This window comes from Ylistrum balloti, unplaced genomic scaffold, assembly GCF_031769215.1.
Source record: "Ylistrum balloti isolate Yb309-2 unplaced genomic scaffold, AGI_CSIRO_Ybal_v1 Utg369788, whole genome shotgun sequence".
Classification (NCBI taxonomy): domain Eukaryota; kingdom Metazoa; phylum Mollusca; class Bivalvia; order Pectinida; family Pectinidae; genus Ylistrum; species Ylistrum balloti.
The window spans coordinates 19,464-40,603 of NW_026781973.1; the positions used below are offsets into that span (position 1 = coordinate 19,464).

The 21,140-nt window shown below is 36.6% G+C and overlaps 2 protein-coding genes across 4 annotated transcripts; both read right to left on the minus strand.

Annotated features, from left to right (window-relative positions):
- Positions 1–122: 122 nt before the first annotated feature.
- LOC132544267 (centrosomal protein of 83 kDa-like) lies at positions 123–12,792 on the minus strand. Of its 3 annotated transcripts, XM_060207841.1 has the most exons (13): positions 12,737–12,792; positions 11,881–12,118; positions 11,434–11,584; positions 10,558–10,782; positions 9,929–10,177; positions 9,216–9,462; positions 8,577–8,721; positions 8,086–8,235; positions 6,461–6,824; positions 5,356–5,456; positions 4,388–4,583; positions 3,564–3,594; positions 767–849 (listed from the first exon to the last, which is right to left on the minus strand). In XM_060207841.1, exons 2-12 carry the CDS (start codon positions 12,087–12,089, stop codon positions 3,580–3,582), a joined length of 2,052 nt encoding a protein of 683 aa, XP_060063824.1. In that variant the 5' UTR covers positions 12,090–12,118; positions 12,737–12,792; the 3' UTR covers positions 767–849; positions 3,564–3,579. The 3 variants fall into 3 exon arrangements, with proteins under 3 accessions (XP_060063822.1, XP_060063823.1, XP_060063824.1); XM_060207839.1 differs by lacking the exon at positions 3,564–3,594 and having other exon boundaries at positions 123–849; XM_060207840.1 differs by lacking the exons at positions 3,564–3,594; positions 12,737–12,792 and adding an exon at positions 12,503–12,558 and having other exon boundaries at positions 123–849.
- Positions 12,793–17,628: 4,836 nt separating this feature from the next.
- Positions 17,629–20,050, minus strand: LOC132544268 (E3 ubiquitin-protein ligase RNF135-like). The gene is made up of 3 exons (XM_060207842.1): positions 19,923–20,050; positions 18,582–18,765; positions 17,629–18,180 (listed from the first exon to the last, which is right to left on the minus strand). Exons 1-3 carry the CDS (start codon positions 20,048–20,050, stop codon positions 17,629–17,631), a joined length of 864 nt encoding a protein of 287 aa, XP_060063825.1.
- Between the last annotated feature and the right edge of the window lie 1,090 nt (positions 20,051–21,140).

Here is a 21,140-nt window from a genome sequence, read left to right on the forward strand (position 1 = left end):
GATGTGTAATACATGTTGTGACTGATAAATAGGGAGTATTATATCCAATATATAAAGCCAATAGTTTTGGCAACATAAAGCACTTATAACTCCAGATTCTGCGCCCCCCCCCCCCCCCCCTTTTTTTTTTGAAGGCCAGGTGTTAAAAGTTATTTACTGTTCCATAGTAGAGAACATTTTTCAATTGTTAAACTTGTAATGCTTCTTTCTAAACATTCAAAAATATTAAAATTGAAACAGACGCCTGTACTACATGTTTGTCATGTGTGACAGAGGATTTATCACCACACCCAGCAGGAGCTAACATCTCGTACACACACCATCAGGCTTTTGATATCAATTGTTAAATTTAATTCAAGATTTCTAATCGGATAACTCGTGTCTAAGAAGGTAAAAACTAGTAAAATTTACCCGATGATTTTCTAAAATCATAGAAAAAGTACAAAGAAGTTTAGAAAAGGCTTGTTATAAAAATAGTCCTATTGAGTATGCACCTTACATGACACCAAAATTTGACAAGTTACTATCACAGATACAAAGGCCTAGAACAGAGGAAACACATCAGCTTGACTTTTCTGTGTCGGCTTTTTCAATACTGTCTGAATCATCATAATCATCTTCATAATCATCGATATCCTCTCCCATAGTAGCTGTAACATTGTCCTTAAAGTTTCTATCCAACTCCTTAGTTGTATGAGGCCCCTCAGACAGGTCCTCTACACCAGGCAAGGAACCCTTAAATGTACTGTGGGCAATCTCCTGAAGCTCCTCCAGTTGATGTTGCTGGTTGTTATCAACAATGTCCAGACGCTGTTTGAGTAAACGCAAGTCTTCCTGGTGTTTCCTCTCCTGAAATAACAGTACATTTATTTAAACATGCCTTCAGGTTGTATTTCAGCATCATTCATGTTTATATAGAACTAATTTTTTTTTACCTCACCTTCAACTTTAATTTACCAGATTTATTTATACCAGGCATGGTGCTCTCATGAAGTCTTTGGATCAGTGGTTGACTGTACTTACTACTAGGAAACTAATTCAAATTTTTACTTTTATGGTTAAAAAGAAAGTCTAAGAATACTTCAAATAGCAAATGATATTATTTCATGTGATTTAAACACACAAGGAAGTAAACCTTTCAATGACTTTTTCTATACGATGACAACATAGCAACAGAGTTCAGATATAAAGAAATATAAAGGTGATTTCTACAAAACCTCTGATAGACTGTTGATAGCTATAAGTACTTGTGCCCTCCTTTCAATCTTTCATAAGCAACTAGTACAAAATCTACAAATACTTTATAAATTTGCTGTATATATATATAACAGTACAATGTATCTTCAAAATAACCAATTTCAATTGCCAGCAGTCAGCAATTAAAGCTATCAATAGTACCAAATGATCATTTTCTGTAGAACTAGTGCCTGTTAAATATCAGGGATACTCTACATTGGATAAAGAATGTTAATCTTTGATTGATAATTAGAAATAATTGTATGATATAGTGCTCTGTATAATCAAGTATATATCAATAGCTAGGAACAAATGTTTACAACACAGACATGTGTGGACATGCAGGAACGTCAATAAGGACAACACACCACTGGTTTCTCTGTAAGTTGACAGGTATGGGTTTTCGCCTAACAGGACCCCAGTGATCTTATCCTATCAATGCATGCAATTAACAACATCAGCACTGACCAGTCTTATTCTGTCATCTTTCATTATTGTACTCTTGTCATAATCCTTACACCTTGTTTTTTTTTTTTTTTTTTTAGTAAAATTTTCATGAATTCCATGTTCCTTACGAAGAATTTCTTTCCTTGGGTACAGAATGACATTCCAAATCTAACCAGTCAATATTGATTACATAACCAGTAAACATTCAATGTATGCCTGTGTATTGAGAAATTTCACAATTGTTACACCTGTATGGCTTTTCTTTTCCTTGTTTGACAGTAAATGGGTATAGGGCAAGGGACAGGCCTGAAGGGTGTTAATTGCATCTATAATAAAACACAGCTAGTTACCAGCAACTTGATTAAAGAACAGGAAAAAAATGAAAGAAAAGTAGAATTAACATTAAAGACAAATGAGACAAAAATGTTGTGCAACTACTCAGTATGGTAAAAACTTGGTGAAAAACAATTATCTGTGCAAAACTGTACATTAAACTTTGTATGAAAATTAATAATTAATAAAGGGGTCCAATGGGCCTGCATTGTTCACCTGCTATTCAATGTTCATCAACAATAGAATCAGTGTTAATATCACATATATATTGATATGTATACTTTCGGCATTCAGAGTGGGCACATCCAATCATTTTAACCAATTTTCACAACAAACCACTTCCAATAATCAACTCTAAACAGTGACAGTTATAAACTGGATTATGGAAAAATGCTATTTCTTTTTCACCATGAAATTTGTTGGGCTTTGACCTAGAAACACTATTCAACAAAATATCTTGGTTCTTGGGCTTTTCTATTACCAGATGAAGTCTTTCATAGGTTTCAACAAATTTGATTGTGTGACTTTCAATATGGGTCAAGGTAATTTCTTTTCATGAATAGTGTCAGGTATCATCTTTGGAACCTAACAGACAAATATCATGCTTCTGCCTCTTTTGTTTAGTCAGAAGAAGTTGTTAGTGAGAAGTTGTTTAAATGTTTTAACATATCTGACCCCTGTGATCTTGAATAAGGTTCAAGGTCATTTTTTGGGTAAACTGTGTCAAGCATTATCCTAGGAATATACCAGCCAAATATCATGCATCTAGGCCTTTTAGCTCAAGAGAAGAAGCCGTTTGATGGTTTTAAGATATTTGACCACTGTGACATTGTACAATGGTCAAGGTCATTTCTATGGAAAACTGTGTTGGGCTTTATCCTAGGAACATGCCAACCAAATATCATGCATCTAGGCCTTTTAGTTCATGAGAAGAATTTGTTTCAATATTTTAAGAAATTTGACCCCTGTGACCTTAAATATAACTCGAGTCATTTCTTTTTGTAAACTTTGTAGGGCTTCATCCTAGGAACATACCAGCCAAATATCAAAACATTTGTTCCAATGATTATTTAGAAGAAGTTGTTAAATGGAAAAAGTTGATGACAGACGACAGAGGCTGCACCAGGGCATAAGCTCACTTGGCCCTTCAAGCCAGGTGAGCTAATAAACAAAAGTGAAACACATTGTGGTAGTATGCAATTGCAAAATGAGCATAAATATTTGCTATCTCATTTTAAAAAAAAGTGTGAAAATCCTAAATAATACATAGAGAAGCAATATACAATAAAAACAGAAGGGTCTCTGAAGTATAATACAGTTTAGACAACCAGGTATGATAATAAGGAAAGCAAGAAGGTTGATAACAAAAGCGGTAACTGTAACACGCTGCATTGTAGTTACAGGGGATGTTCAATGTACAGAAAGGCTTGCTATGATAACAGGATTAAGATGCAAGAATGTAGATGAATGTAGGCTTGTGAAATTCCTCAATGCCAGGACAGCTTATATACAACAGAGATGAACAGCGATGCTGTTTGGCATCCTACCTCAAGCCAGTACTATCTACTGAGTTTTGGGCTGGAAATCAAAGAGGTGAGGTGAAGGATTAGAGCATCGTCATCAACAAACAGTCAAGGGTGCCAAATCATGATGTGTGTTCAAAACTATTCAATCTATTACAGAAAATATGTAAATTAAATTAGTTACCCATTCACTTAACTATCAATTTAATCCAAGTGCATAATCTATGATATTTGTTGTATACAATAAATACAAAAATTCAGAATTATACCTAAAGATGTCTATTATAATTATAGTCTTCATTTCTTTTTCTAAAAGTTACACCATATTTTTCTGGTGTCAGTTCTGTTCTGCTTCTTTCACACGTAAAATTGATAAATTATTAAATTTGGCAACCTCTCCGACACAGAAAATACAATATTACAGTACTGGTACATTCAGGTAGGACATGTAAAAATGAAACGGTAATTACACTACATGATGACTAAAAAATAACAGCTGTATAGAGTGTACCAAGATAAATGCCAGATCTCTGACAGATTTACAATTAACAGAAGATGTGGGCAACTAGATGGTACACCAGTGGTTAATGGTTTATACATAACTTTTTGTGATAAAAAGAATGTAAAAGAAAAATATAAAACGTCAAAAAATGTCAAAATGAATGTAAAATAAATATATTGATTATTGATACAAAGAAATGACATAAATACAATGGATGGCTATCATCAAGTTGTGATTGAACTATGTTACTGTCAGGGATTTAGAACAGTATAGAAGAGTACAGTCACAGCAGACTATGCTGTACTATGTTGCGAACTTTTTGAGTTATCAAGATAAAGCTGCCTACCTGCTCTGTGAAGCTGACATTAGGTATGAGGGTAGCATCCATTGCCAGGTTCACAGATCCAAATGACATGTCTCCGATGGCCACCTGCTGTAAACCCCCTGTTGAGAGTAGGAAGCGGCGAAATTCTCCGTGACGTCTCTGGAGGTCTTTCCACTGCTTCTTCAGTTTATTGTAGGTATCCTGAGGCACACAGGACCTACAAACAGAGACACTGACACTAGATCTTTAGAGCAAAATTAGATACTCACATGCGGTCAACCTCAGTCTTATTAAAATGCAGATTTTTTATTCCTAATCTATTTCATAAAGGATCTGACAACATCATGTTCTGTGACTTTTCCATGATCTATTTACTTTTCATTTACTTTCAAGATTCTGTTAATGGTAATTTGATTGGCTAATGCAAAAGGTCACAGAGCATGACCTCTTATGGGATGTTGTCAGATCCTTTGTAAGCAGAAAGTAATGGAGTGAGAAATAGGATCTGTATTTTAATCTAATTGGGTCAACTTCAGCACTCTAGGAATGCCAATCTCTGCATACTTTAAACATCAAGTCCATGTATTTCACAGTGTTCTGAAACCAAATACAAACTCACAGTAATTTGGTATGTGTAGCAGATAAAAATGAAACCCAACACGATTACCATGATCATCTTTACTTGACCAGGTCAAGATTGCCATACCTGTCAAGGAAATCTACTTCACCTACAGAGACACATACCCTCTCCTTGTACCACCCTCTACTACATAAGAATCGTTTGAACTCAAAATATAATTATGAAATAGCTATGTTCAATGGATCAGTTCATGATATTTTCCCCCTAAAACAACCAACTGATCATATAAAATGCCAAACAACATGCAACGACTACTGTTTATAAAGTATGGTTCAGCTTAGCTTGAACATGGTATGAATGTAAGTCAGCTACTAAACAGCTACGCCATTGACTGAAACAGTATACTTACTCTAAAGCTTTTTTTTCCAACTGCAGCTCCTCATTTTTAGCCTCCATCAGTTGAAGACGGTCTCGAGTATTCTCCACTACATGTTGACTGCGTTTCTTATACTGTCAATAAATTTCAAAGGACTATAATCAATAGGTTATTTAAATCATAGATATAATTATATAATATCGGTATCGGTGAGACAAATTACAGAAAATTTACCACAACTTCATAAATGAAGATCTAGCATTGCATCGCTCCTCCAATGTGACAAGCACTTTCAGGTTTCAACCTTTAAACTTCATTCAAAGTTTGGTTTAACCCAGCTAAGCTTATTAAGCTACATGTGTAACAGCACTGTTGTGAGCAGATGCAGAAAACATTTCTGTTCACACAGTCTCTAGTTTTACCATTACAACCTCCCTATAAAGCTAGATTAAAGAAAAAACTACTGTATAAGGTTTTATTACTCTGTATTCAACTTATTTTTGCCCTGTTGATGAAAAAAAAGAACTGTGCCAGGGCATTTAGCAGACCACAGACAGTATGGACTCCCAACCAGGAGTTTTGACTCTTGGCTTTGAAGGGACATTTCTGTTTCCTACCTGCTCATTAATAGATTTTAATTTCCAGATATCTTAATGCTGATGACCAATACATGTACATTAAGATCAGCTAGCAAGCTATTCTGGACGTGTGTACTGAAAGTTAACTATCGTAATTATTAAACCTACTACTTGATGAAATAGAGATGAAAAACAAGGTAATATTAAGAGATAACTGCATTTTGTAACAATGAAAATTAGCATAAATCATTATTTATATTGAAGCAGAGATATGTAATTTTTCTTACCATTTCAAATTTGTAATTCAGGACTCTCGATCTGCCAGATTTGGGGCCGATTCCCAATGCAAAATACTATCTTTTTTTCCCAATTTAGACCCCAAGGTTTCCCAATTATAAGGAAAACACCATTATTTTTCCCAATTCAAAGGGCCCCGGGCCCCAGTCCCAAAATGGGGTGTGAGAGCCCTGTAATTAGACTTTTGAAGTTGAAAAATGTCAAATGTTAAATGAAAACCTCAATCAATAGCATAAAAGTAAAAAAATAAATATAAATCCTACCTTTTTGTAAACACTACAAGCCTTTTGATATTTCTTTTGAGCTATGCCCAGTTTGTTTTCCAGTTCATGTACCCGTAATTCAAGTTGCGCTCTATCATCAGTGAAGGCAGTTTTCTGTTGAGCCACTATTAAATCATGGTTATCTTGAATTCTATGTAACTGATCTTTTGTCAGTTTCACTTCCTCCTTTAAGAGTTCTACTTGATTGCGTAACCTAATATTTTCATCTGTCATTTCGTGTTCATTTCCCATAAAACTGTTGAGTTCGGTTTCCACTTTGTTGAGTTTACTTTTCAATTCAGAGTTTTCTCGCCTCTCTCTCTCGAGTTGGTCTGATGTAGAGTGTGAGTGAGTTAGTTTTGTCCTGTAACAGAAAAGAAATAATGTAAAATATCTGTAAAAATAGAAGAGATGCCAACACAAAATTACATAGCAAATTTACCTACATGATACTCTTACATAAATTATGGTGTATTTATATATATAGCCCAGGTTAAAGAACTCTTTGCCAAACCTATTCCATTTCTGGGGCACAACCAAAAGATGTTCAGGTCTCAACACTTCCAAACCTGCTGCCTTACCTCAATACACCAAGTTAGTATGTATCACAGGTTGTTTTATATTGCTTTACGGAGCTTAAAATTCTTGTCTAGAACTGTATCACAGGTTGTTTTACTTTTCTTTACATGGAAGGAGAAACATTTGCCTAGAACTGTATTAGTCACATAATGAATTATATAATCTTACATAGTGCAAATTTTGATGTTTTGTTTTTTTTCCCCAACCCAAATTAATAAAATGTAACTATTATTCCTCAAGAAACATGACATCTGCTGGTGAAATATATAACTGAATTTAACAATTTGTTATATGATGTCAGATGTGATATCATTACTATACAACAATTAAGATTATGTCACTGATTCCAGCACCTTTGAAAAGACAGAGACCAAATTAAATGGTTTTCCATAGCATATACTGATATTTTTGTTTGCTTGAGATTTTCACAGGAGAAAAATATTAAATATCCTTTATAGACTAAACAGGGATATCTGCTGCACATTAAATATCCTTTATAGACTAAACAGGGATATCTGCTGCACATTAAATATCCTTTATAGACTAAACAGGGATATCTGCTGCACATTAAATATCCTTTATAGACTAAACAGGGATATCTGCTGCACATTAAATATCCTTTATAGACTAAACTGGAATATCTGCTGCACATTAAATATCCTTTATAGACTAAACAGGGATATCTGCTGCACATTAAATATCCTTTATAGACTAAACTGGGATATCTGCTGCACATTAAATATCCTTTATAGACTAAACAGGGATATCTGCTGCACATTAAATATCCTTTATAGACTAAACTGGAATATCTGCTGCACATTAAATATCCTTTATAGACTAAACAGGGATATCTGCTGCACATTAAATATCCTTTATAGACTAAACAGGGATATCTGCTGCACATTAAATATCCTTTATAGACTAAACTGGGATATCTGCTGCACATTAAATATCCTTTATAGACTAAACAGGGATATCTGCTGCACATTAAATATCCTTTATAGACTAAACTGGGATATCTGCTGCAAAGTAAATTGGAATCATACTTTATAACAAGAAGTTCTCGTTCAGCAATATCCTTCTGGTCCATGGCAGCACGAATCCTTTCTTCTGTTTTTTCTCTCTCTGCATGTTTTTGAGCCTCCTCATCAATTTTCCTTCGCTCGATTTCTTGTAATTTAGTTTCCATGGCAAGCCTGGAGAAGTTCACATATTGAAATTTAGAGATACCTTTGAATATTGGTCTAGACAATAAAAATTATTTTCCTACCTTTGATTATTAGTCTTGACAACAAGAATTATTTTCCTACATCTACTAGGTACTAGATACACCAAATCTATTGCAGAATATGTGTATATCCCCTTCCCATGGAAAATAGTACTAGATTTATAAGCTCTTTTGTCTGTTAACGTTAGCATTATTGGTGCTACTAAAACAAATATACATTACACATGTCAAGGTACCCCATTCATATCTATATCTAAAAGAGATGTTCTCTAAATGTTTAACTGGCTATCAATGAAACTGGGACCTTACTTCTCACTCTCCAGTTTTGTGAATTTTTCAAACTCTTCTTCACGTGCTCCCTGAACACGGCGCACTGCCTCCCTCTCTTTCTCTGCAAGCCCCCGTGACTGCTGGTCAATGGTGTGTTTAGAAATTTCCAGTTTTGTTTGAAGATCTGCCAAAAGTCAGCAACAGTGTGAAGGGTCATTCATCTCAGCAATTAACACAAATAATACAGATTTTGTGGATTTGAAACAATGCTTTAAAAGACAGAATACTGCTGCAACATATAGAGATCAGTGAAAGAAACACAGATACTTTTGTATCCACACTTGGATTGCAATGCAGATAGGTTTTTGAATTGCAATGCTTAAAAAAAAAATTAAAATCTTTCTTTTGCAAATGTTTGAAGCGTAGAAACTTGTCTAGAAAATACACTTTACTTGTATAACTTTCATACACTATGGAACTTGATTAAATTGATGATTTACATAATTACAATGTTAAATCAAACTGTACAGAATCAGACACTGCAGGGGCCCAATACATCAGTTCAGTACCATTAAATGTCTACCAGCCAATGTGCCTTTCTTTGTGATGGAAACTCAAAGCTGAGCAGTTAGATATTCACAAAGTTTTTTGTGATGTCAGTTACTGACTTTATCTTACCATCGATGAGGTTGGATAGTCTGTCACGATCACGCTCCAGATCCCCTCTCTGTTTCAGCATGTCCATCTTCAGATTAGTGAGATCTACCTTGCTCTTATGTGATACCTCATCTGCTTGATTTTTTAGCTGAATGTTTTCCCGCTCCACTTCATGTGTACGAGAAATCAGCTTATTGTGAGTGTCTCCTGTGGCTGACAAGTCTCGCTGGAGCTGCTCAACTTGTTTACGCAGTGACTCCCTCTCTGTCTGTAAACATCAAAATGCAATGACACACTAGCAATTCCTTTCTGTGAGAAAAACATGAAAATACATTATTCTTCACACTTACGAAACCTCAGGTTGCCAGCACTTACAAGACCAAGATGTACCATATGACACCACATTGATTTTTAAAACAAAATATCCAATTCAAAAGCAGATAAAGCTTTCAACAATCAACAGAATAATGGCCATGTGAAAAATTAAAAGAAAAATTCCAGTCATGTACAGGTATGTGTACTTTTTATGACTAAAATCCATTTATTGGTAAGTAAATGTTTGTCACATATTTTACATTTCTTCAATGTGCATATTACCATGCACTTTATTTTTGACCTACAATCATTCAATTGAAACTAATTCTGTTATCTTAATAGGTTTTGTAAACATGATTGACATGATGAAAAGTGATCTGTACAGATTTATCACACTCCCTTTCTCTAGGATTTCATACCTCCATAGACTTAATGGATGCTGTGAACTCAGCAATCTGTTTGGCCTGTACACGATTGAGGTGGTCCACATCAAAGTTCTGTTTCTCTCTCTGAGCCTGAATCTCCTCCATTTCTGTGGTCAAGCTCTTTAGCTTCAGATGCATCTGAGCATTCTCACGTTGCAAGACACGTACCCGCTCTGAGTCTAGATTGCCTTCTGCCTTCATTTTAGTCAAAGTCACCTCTCGCTCTTTCCTCAGATTTGACACCTGTAACAATTACTGAGCTTATACGATGGATCTGGACATTTACCTCATATGTGTTATAGATATAATACAGAAATTATCAAGAAATTACTCTAAAATTTATTCTATGGAGAATACAAACTTACAGTGTACATGAACATTACTTCATCATACAGAACTAAGATTTACTCTTAAATAACTGAATCATTGCAATCACTTTTTCTACATCAATTCAAATCAATAATAATCAAATGCTCCTTGGTCAATATTATCCTAAAGATTTGACATGTATAGAATGATTTCATATTTTCACCAAGAAAGAATACAAGTTTCTTCTTTCCAAATATAAATAATAACATAAGTATTGTCTTATCAGCATTTTTTCACCATAACAACCAACCCACCTCTGCCTCTTGTTGTAATCGTATTTCCTCTAGAATGCGCTGGTTTTCTAACTTGTCATGTTCAAACTCAGACTTAACAAATGCGAGCTCGTACTTGAGTTTAGTACAGGTAGTTTTAAACTCATCTAACTCTGCCTCCTGCTTGTGGTACTTCTCTTTGTAGGTTTTTTCCATATCATCTACCACCTGCATCTTCAAGATCTCCAAACGTTGGGGTGTCACCACCTAACCAATAAATATTACAACAGGAATTTATTATTCTCAGAAAACTTTATAAAGTAAAACTATGTACATCATGACATCTAGGGTGTGATTCCCTGAACAGACATGATTAGATATGGGATCAACTATGTGGGGTTTTCCTGGTTGCTCACTGTACTCTTGTTTTCTCCCACAGTAATATCCCCCATCTGAGCAAACAAGTAGTTAAAGTGATTAACATAGACTTAAAGCTTGTATCACCATAATTGTGAAATAAACAAAGTTTACATTTTCATATTCTACTACACCATAATATTCTCAGATAAACTACATTGCGTTTCTGACAACAATTCAACCATGTACTGGGTTGGTGTATTAGTTAAATAAATCTTACCTCAGAGTTGACATTGTGTCGGTTTTGTATTACAAATAATCTACCAAATGTGTTTTTTTCTTATTGCATAAGCATGTACATGTACTATGTACTCAAACAAGAATGCATGTTTTATCAAAGATTTAGCGACTCAGATTTTTATAATGCATGCAACTGGGAATACAATTTAAGGAAATACAACAATTTGAGCATTTTCAATTCTGAAAGTCATAGTAATCTTCTGTAAATTGAGAGTGTTGTGAAACTTGACTATTTTAAACTATCTTATCACATTTTCCTACCTTACTGCGAAGCTCCTCCAGCTGTTCAGATTTGATTGTCAGATCTTTCCTTGCTTGTTCATACATTGTTTTGTATTTCTCTTGCACAATCTTACTCTCCTCAATGGTGTGCTTAATTTCATCTTCCAGTTTAGAGTATTCATCTTGCAATCTATAATAACCATACATCAACAGAATTGGAATGATTTCATTGATAACTCTGGCTGATACATGTCAATTTAGTGTTACATGTACATCTTCCATTTCTTTTCAGTCGAGACATCATGTCATAGTCTAAAGAAGAAGTTACCTCACATATAGAATATATTCTTATTTCAGAAATTTAATCAATACATTGCTGCAGTTATTGATTTATTGGAGTATCTCATCTCACAACACTAAATCCTTTATGGAAACAATATGCCCATTCATCATAATCATAATTCTAAATACTGTATTTCAACAAACCTTCTATGTTCTTGTTTTAACTGTTCATAGTTTGTTCTGTGCATTTGACTTCGCATCCGCTCATCAGCTAACATTTTTTGCAGTTCTGTTTCGGTTGTTATTTGGGGGAGTTTTTGAGCCAAGTTTTGTCCAGGGGAGGGAGGCAGAGGTGGAAGGCTTGCATTTAAACCAGCCCCTCCAGAGGCTCCCAAGAAGCTCCCACTTGCCATCACGTTGGTGTATTATATATTATCTTTACCTGCAATAAAATAATTGTTATCATATCTTAAGTCTCATAGACTGGAAGCAACCTTCCTTCATTAAAGGCCAAAATGGTGCCTGAAATTCCAGCACATCCAAAAATTCTACTTCTTAATTTCAAGATCTAAAATCCTAACAGAGCGACATAAATAAAACCTATTCCTGGCCTGATACCTCTAGCTCTCTGTATGTCTTCAAAATTATTTATTTTGTTGTTATGTATTTTCGTATAAGCCTGCATTGACAAAATCTTCAATACAATGTAACAGGTAAATTAAACTGGTACAAGTTAGGCCTAGATGATCACAGTCGCAAAATGCTAACAGACAAAATGATAGAGTATATATTATTGCAGAATATGCGTGAGAACAAAACTACTTACTTTAAGAGAATTACTGTGCAGTCTATGTGTCAATATACATGATTCTATACGAAAGGAAATGGTTTCATTTTCAATGAACTGCTGACCGAATTCGAATCTCAAATTCAAAACATGCCTGAACACATCTCTTAAGTTCCCGGCTTAAATTGACGATCTAAATATGAGTGATGAGTAGGAATCATTACATCGTTAATCACATATCATATAAATGTTGAACCAAGAAAAATAACCTACCCCTTATCGCTCAATAGGCAAAATATATATATTCACGAACCAACACAACATTATGTTTACACTGTTCAAAAAATGTCAACACTAAAGCTGCGCATGTGCAAGCATATATTCCGGTCATGTTATAACGGTCTGATTAAATGACGGAGCCGAACCATGATCCAGGTCGACAACAGTGAAAGAGTTCGGGATAACAGTATGCACGTCTCCAAGAGAGCAAATCTGGAAAATGAGTAAATTCTAACGTAAATTTAGATTTAGCCTATCAGTGTTAAATAATCAATACCTGATACTCCTAGTTTACATTCTTATAATTCTAAAAAGAAAAAAAGAAAAACTTTCATTTCTTCAGTGGATGACTCTGTGCATTTAGAACAATGATGCATAATTTATGAAAAGATGGTTATGTAGAAGTAAAGGTAGAAAATATGAATGTTATAAGAATAATGTCTATCATTTCGTGCATAGATGTATAATACCGCGGGGTAATAAACTGTCTATATCTGTTTATCACTTGGTAACACTATAAGCAGCATAGTGATTCCAGTTAACTAGCCTTGCTGTGTAAATAAACCATTTTCTCCAAAAGTACATAACTAATCCTTTTTAAAACATACAGAAGCTTGATATTTTTCAAATTGATTGTATAGCACTTCCTGCATGAAAAATGTCAGATAATTTTTGAACGGATGGCATTAAGCTGATTTTCCTATTGATTTAGTCGTGTAATTATGTGATAGTCATATTAACTTATTAGTGTAATTTTTTTTACGAAAATGAAATTCGCTTTTTTTCCTGGTCGAATGGCTCTGGTCAGACCGGGTCAGTGCCAAGTTCACACTAACTATAGCATAGTAATGAATGGGGGCACAATTAGACAAGATTAGATAAATAACAACCGTAAGAAGAGGGCATAAACGAAAACGTATATTTTATTATCTTTGTATTATTCAGCTGGTTGGAACCTGGTAAGTAAACTTGCCTTGGCATGTCTGTTGAGGTTTTATTCGAAAAAAAAACAAAACAAAACAAACAAAGATTTCGTCAAGTTAATGTAATTGTTAGATACAAAATAAAGCCATGTCACAAACTACCTACGTACTTTGTACCTCTCAGACTCCAGTCCGGAACTAAAAATTACAAACGACGAAAAAAATCGAAGTTAGTCATAGCAATATACCATTAACCTATCGATAATAGCTGATGAACCACTTTTTCGCCACCGTTGTGTTACCGATGACTCGCCGGTGTTATACCGAGGCGACACCGTTGTGTTACCGATGATTGGCCGATGTTATACCTAGGCGTCGCCGTTGTGTTACCGATGATTCGCCGGTGTTATACCGAGGCGTCGCCGTTGTGTTACCGATGATTGGCCGATGTTATACCGAGGCCACAGCGTTGTGTCACCGGTGATTGGCCGATGTTATACCGAGGCGTCGCCGTTGTGTTACCGATGATTCGCCGATATTATACCGAGGCCACACCGTTGTGTTACCGATGATTCGCCGATGTTATACCGAGGCCACACCGTTGTGTTACCGATGAATCGCCAATGTTATACCGAGGCCACACCGTTGTGTTACCGATGATTTGCCGATGTTATACTACCTAGGCATCACCGTTGTGTTACCGATGATTGGCCGAAGTTATACTAACTAGGCGACACCGTTGTGTTACCGATGACACGCCGGTGTTATACCGAGGCGTCGCCGTTGTGTTACCGATGATTGGCCGATGTTATACCTAGGCGACACCGTTGTGTTACCGATGATTTGCCGAAGTTATAATACCGAGCCGTCGCCGTTGTGTTACCGATGATTCGCCGATGTTATACCGAGGCCACACCGTTGTGTTACCGATGATTGGCCGATGTTATACCGAGGCGACACCGTTGTGTTACCGATGAATTGCCAATGTTATACCGAGGCGTCACCGTTGTGTTACCGATGATTCGCCGATGTTATTTCGAGGCGACACCGTTGATTTACTAATGATTCGCCGGTGTTATACCTAGGTGTCGCCGTTGTGTTACTGATGATTGGCCGATGTTATGCTGAGTTATCACCGTTGTGTTACCGATGATTCGCCAATGTTGTGCCGAGGCGTCGGCGTTGTGTTACCGATGATTCGCCGATGTTATACCTAGGCGCCACTGTTGATTGGAGCTCTAGAGATGTGATGTCGCTAAGAACGATAGTACATCTTTAGCATACTTGTATATGACAGGACTAAAGTAACACGCCACAAATACTGTATATACCAGAGAGTCGCCCGATCTATTTTCGAGACTTGACTCATGCTCTACCCTTATAATTAAACGAAACCATACCAGGGTACTGCCGTTGATGTTACAAAAATGTTGGAGCATCGCCTGTCGTTGCTTCTGTTTTTACCGTTGTTTTGACGATTTCCGACAATGCACTACTAACCAGTCTTAGTGATGTTATATCGATACAGCAATAGTACCGACCTCGTACTGTAAATTACGGTTATATATATTATCATATATACAACATGGTCTGCAAAATGACGCAAAAATAGCAAGTTATGAAACCAATGACTTGGAGGAGAAACATATTTATGGGTATATATAATTTATATCGTGACTGCTGTAATTTTGTGGGTCTTTTCAGACCTTGTACGTGATTTAAAACATATGGAACAAGATCCCATATAAACCACACGTTTATACTGCGGTGTATACGGAGGCGAAATCGTGAAGAAGATCGAGTTTCTGGTCGAAAAGAATCTTTGCCGAAAATATCTCCCAACATGCTATTGACATACCGTGTCTCTCTCTTGGTTGACTTCATATGGGTCTATATCAAAACAGGTCACAGAGACCATGCCAAGTCCATTACTGTCATATGTCTTAACTTTAGATAAAAAATACTTTATTGACCATGTCCATGGTATATACCGATCGGAATTGGAAATCGATGAACACGGTATTTTATCTTAGACGCTTACCTTGATATTTTCCTACAACGAAATCAACAGGAACAGCGTGCCATCAATTTGTATGTGAAGCGTGAATTTTTCATTTTTCTAATTGTATATTTCCCTTTTCTACATACCAACATTCCTGCTTAGAGTCGGCCAGGCTCGTTCCATAAAGGACACTGCGGAAATCTTTGTGTCAAAATTCGGGAGCGAGAGAAATGCGTCAGTCAGTCTGTTCAGACCGCACATGTGATTTATGCGGAAGTCAGTCAAGACTCATTCTAGGGAGTACTGCGTAATTCCCTCTAAGAAGATTTGCTGCGAGAAATATCAATGGAGTCCACCTGTCTAGATTCACCGCGGAGGGCAATATGGAAGAAGCCTTTCTAGGATCGCTCCGGAGGGTAATGCGGAAGTGTGTATGTAAAGACTTCCTCCGGAGAATAATGCGGAAAGGTGTCTGTAAAGGCTTCCTCCGGGGGGAAATGCGGAAAGGTGTCTGTCTAGACTTCCTCCCGAGAGTAATGCGGAGGTGCACCTGTCAAGACTTCCCCCGGAGAGTAATGCAGAAGTGCGCCTGTCTAGACTCACTCATGAGAATGACAAGAAAGTCCTCCTGCCAGACTCGCTGCAAAGAGTATCACGGAAGTCCGTCTGTATAGGATTGCTCCGGAGAGTAAAGCAGAAATCAATCTGTCAAGACTCATTCCAGCGAGTATTGGAATTGTCCCTCTGTCCAGACTAGCTCTGAAAATTATAAAGGGATCTATCTGGCGAGGATCGCTCCGTGGAGCGACGGAAGTCCATCTGTCAAGACTCTCTCCGGAAAGTATTGCGGCGGTCCATATTGCCAGACACGCTCTCGGAAATAATGCGGATTGAACTCCATCAAGAATCGCTCTGGAGAATAATACATTAGCTCTGGAGAGTAATGCAGAAGACAATTTGCATACTCTCGCTCCTGAGAGTAATGTCCATATTGACCAGAAATTTTAAACGTTATGTTAAAAAGGCGGGTAAAACGGACCTGTCGACAAACTTGTGAAAGTTATTACAAAAGGAGATAAAAAATATAAGACGAGGAAACCTTGGATGGGATTTATAAACGGGAGAAAACTTCAGGTCCCCCGGTAAGGGACTTGTGACCTAATCAATTTAAAACGTAGCCAAATATGTTGCTAATTGATAATCATTGTACAATAAGTCAAACAAAGTAATTATTTGTTAGAGTAGGTTAACCATAACTTCCCAGACCGGAACTTTGGGAGGAGGCAATTGAAACATTAAACGCACCACGTGATAATTGCGTCTCGGTAGCGATACTAACAGACAAAAGGATGGAAACTTGAAAGATCTGTTAGATATCCAATGTAGGATTACATTATTTCAAACAGGTAAATAATCATTTATATACGTGATACACATTCCAAATTCGGGTGTACTTCCACCCTAGATTTTTCGGCGATGGCTCTTTTTCAGTGTATTAAGGTGGAATATACTGACACAAGACTTTCATTCTTTAATGGTTGTGTGGTTTTAATTGATAACAAGCAAAGCTTATAAAATTGTAGTTTTCCTAATAATTGCATCATTTTTGCATCGTTGATAATCTTTCTTTGATTCAAAACCATCAGATAAACTATGTTTAATCCAATACGTGGATGATGTGTTTTCCTAATTCGACTAACAAAAAACATGTTCAGGGTAGCAATAAGCTGCAAATTCATCTTGACATTCACAGACAATGATGATATCAACACAACTGATATCCACCGGGCAAGGACAAGCCGAGTTTAGGAAAACAAAAAATCAATAACGCGTTTGTCTTATGTATCGGATTTTATCATGCATTCCATTCAGGAAAACATGTTATTGTTACCTGACCGCATAGTCATTTTTGAAAAAGCGACCAAAACGAATTCCGCAATCGCTATTCATGTCAGTTGCATTTAGTCTTCGACTGCCAGTGCCTGGCGCTCCCGTTGTGCTCGGCGCTGCTCAATGGACTCAGCGTACAGTATAAGGAAGAAGAGAACACTATACAGAAGCATGTAGGGAAAGAAACCACTGGAGATAAGCATGATGGAGAAGGTGTATCCGCTCCACACTACCGCCATCACGGACCGGTTCGGACATCTTATTACATCGGATACAACTCCACAAATGTCCTGTAAGAAGTGACTTAATATAGAGGTAAACGAGAAGACGGGCAAATTCTGTACGGCATGTTGCGCTACTAACTGACTGTCTCGTGCCGTTGTGAAACTGGCATCGGATTCGTCCGAAGTGCTGCCACAACTAAATGTCACTCGAGCGCGTCGTTGCTCCACATGACTAGTTATGTTGTCCACCTCACTACTGGACATCGCCGGAAGAAGATTCCGCAAGGGAACCTCCCTGAATTCAGTTCGGGACACCTCTTCATTATTATCCTCCTCATCGCTACCCTCGTCAGCACTCTGTGACGCGACTGATCGAACCTGAATAGTCTGGGTTCGAATCTGAAATGAAAATGATAATGAAATGCAGCCATGGTCATGAACACATCACCTAGCATTGTACATCGTATGTCATCATTTGGACTGTTTATGGCAAGGCGGATCATATTTAACGTCAATATACCAATTAATGAAAACTAATCATGCATTTTAGTCTATCATCCAAACCAGATCTTTAATGTCAATGTGATTTAAACGTATTTCATTGGTTAAATCCAACAAATGCGATATAGGCAAAAGTTATCACAACTTGAAAGTACCTTCTCCCAAGAATTACGATTGCACATACATCTAACATATCAACAATGTAATATACTTCCATATCATGTCATGCTACATATTACGATAGTAATGGCAACTTTTCATAGCTTGAAGATATTTTGATGGAGGGAAGTGCGTCTTACCGTGCTCTGTTCGCTGAGCCAGTTTTCCACAAACTCCTGTAGACTGTAGTTGACGGTCAGTTTTCCCTTCCGTATGTTCTTTGCACTTAGCGGACGTCGACAGGTTGGGCAGTGCAACTTTATTTGGTTGGGATTTGAGCCAGGATGCTGATCTACGGCATTCCGTGCCAAACGACCAAGACAGCTACAGGTAGTAATAAAAAGCTTCTGATTCAACGATATGTATTCATTACGTATTTCATTGTACCCGATCCTCAAAACGCCTCGAAAACTACAGTTTTACAGTATTTCTGAGTTTATTTCATAGGGGAATTGTATAATCCATCAAAACCTAGCTAAGTAAGCCAGCAATCTGAAGTTATGAAAATTTCGTTTTTATATAATTCGCCTAGACTTACCATGAAATCATTCGCTCTGGCCAAATACCAAGCATCATTTGTAGAACAGTGGACGTTTTACAGGTTTGATGTAAAACACAAAAAGGGTAATGTAAAATGTCCGATTCCTATAGTGAAATAGATGTATTTGTGTACAAGGGGCGGGGCAGTATAGCTTGTACATAGGTAATGTAACGCTACCAAAAACGGAACGCAACCCAAAATGGAACACTTATTTGATATTTGACGTGGTATTTTTATTTTGCAATATAAATGAATATTAAGCATTCTAAACAAGAAATAAGGTTTTTATGAATTACTATGGCATTTTTATCAGTCCCTGTCTTCTATGTTGTTTATCCTCTTTGTTTAAATTAAAAAGATGAAATTATAGTGAAAAAAAATCCTGGGAACAACACAAATATTGTAACATGTTTTGAACAATGAAACGTACAGCTGAAATTAACATTTTGACAGATAAGTGACCGAGGATGATGAGAAAGAAGTTGAACTTTCATAAAACGAAGAAAAATATTCAAGATAATGTCATTTTATTCTATAAACAAACAGAATATAATGGGTGATCCATTCTAGATAACCCTACCTGTTAAAAGACTGTTGAACCTGGCATGCCTTGCTGCGATCTATTTATACATACGTGCGCTGCTGATATGTGACCAAAACATGGAACAAAAGTTGAAGAAATCTTTTTGTGAAATACCAAGAAAAAACACATGATTTTTAACCTCATTTGACAGAGCAAGAGACCTGGGTTTGATTCCTGTCGGGGAATTCGGCAAGGATGTGTTTTCACTGTTCTTTTACATTAGAAATGTTGTACAACTCAAATACTTTAAAAGGATACGCGGGGTCAGATCAGCAAAAGGTTTCTTTAGACATCTTAACCAAAATGTTCTCACCAGCTGCAGCTTCTTTCAACTCGAACATGCAGCAACACACTCACCTTATACAGAAGCTGTGTCCACATTTCAGGGTATGTGGATTGTTGTAGTAATCCAAACAAATGCAACATTTTAAGGACTTATACCATAGTCTGTCCAAGGACTGCGGGGTTTCAGACTCTTCCATCATCCAAATGCATTGTAATCGTCTCCAAGACAGAAAACATGACGTCATCAACAATAAGCGAAAAACGTCAGTTTTGATGACGTGGAAAGTAAATGAAAATGGCGTTATGATCGGCTACTTGAGAATGGCTGAAAATAATGAAGGGCCTGTCGAACAACGTGAAAAACATGTACGATTTTTATTGGACGAAGAGAGCAACGCCAGACCAAAGAAGCAATACAGAAAAACTCCTAAAAAACAGCAAAAGAAACAATTTCCCATTGCAAAGGAAGCGTGCGACGAAACCAGAAATGACGACTCAATGGCAGAGATGTACCGAAGAGTGATACAAATGACGGAAGAAGCAAAACAGTTGAAACTTGAGACTCATCAACTTGTAGGTGATTATGCTGACCTAGGAAAAAAGTTTTCGAAACTAGAGTTGGAGAAGAAAGATATCGATTACGAGGTTGAGCGACAGGTTCAAGAAATAGATGAAAAACGGTATCTGAATGGACTTATCCACCATTTGAATGAAGTTGACCGGAACATGACATTTGAACCATGCCAGGTTCTGAGATCTTCTATAAGTAATGCCTTTTTACAGGACAGAAGCTCCCTTTCAGAAAGTTAATGTCTCTCTTGGATATAACGAAGTAGAATGTGCGAGCATGGCTTTAAAAACACATTATCGTCTACAGTTCAGTGTGAACATAAATACAATGTTGAATTGTTTCAATTGCTTTAAAAATATTCAATTTTCAATTAAAACAATTATGATTTCCTTGTATTTAGACGTTGTAATGATGCCTCCAATACATGAATATTTCCCTTTTCTGTGATGTCCCATTTTGTATCATGTTGTTTGTCATCGTAAAATCTCACTATTTTTCTTACAGGTTGTGTAGCAAAAACTTAGTATACTAGTATATTATCCTTGTATACTAACTAACACGCAAAATGTTTCTGTTAAAATAAAGCAAATGAAAGTAGAAAATAGTTAATAACGGAACTGGACGGGGTCAATCGTAAGCGACCAGTTAGCTCTGTAGGTAGAGCATCCCCGTCAATATATAATATCAATTATTAGAAAAAACAACACCATCCATCTAGA

Bases quoted from the DNA above. Each gene is read 5' to 3' on its own strand.
- LOC132544267 (XM_060207839.1), bottom strand. From the start codon at position 12,089: ATGGCAAGTGGGAGCTTCTTGGGAGCCTCTGGAGGGGCTGGTTTAAAT. The intron at 5,457-6,460 runs GTAGGATTTATA...ATTTATTGACAG, and splicing joins CTTGTAGTGTTTACAAAAAG to TATAAGAAACGCAGTCAACA. The intron at 850-4,387 runs GTAGGCAGCTTT...CTGTTATTTCAG, and splicing joins ATGTCAGCTTCACAGAGCAG to GAGAGGAAACACCAGGAAGA.
- LOC132544268 (XM_060207842.1), bottom strand. From the start codon at position 20,050: ATGATGGAAGAGTCTGAAACCCCGCAGTCCTTGGACAGACTATGGTAT. The intron at 18,766-19,922 runs GTGAGTGTGTTG...TACTACCTGTAG, and splicing joins GGACACAGCTTCTGTATAAG to CTGTCTTGGTCGTTTGGCAC. The intron at 18,181-18,581 runs GTAAGACGCACT...TTTTCATTTCAG, and splicing joins GGCTCAGCGAACAGAGCACG to ATTCGAACCCAGACTATTCA.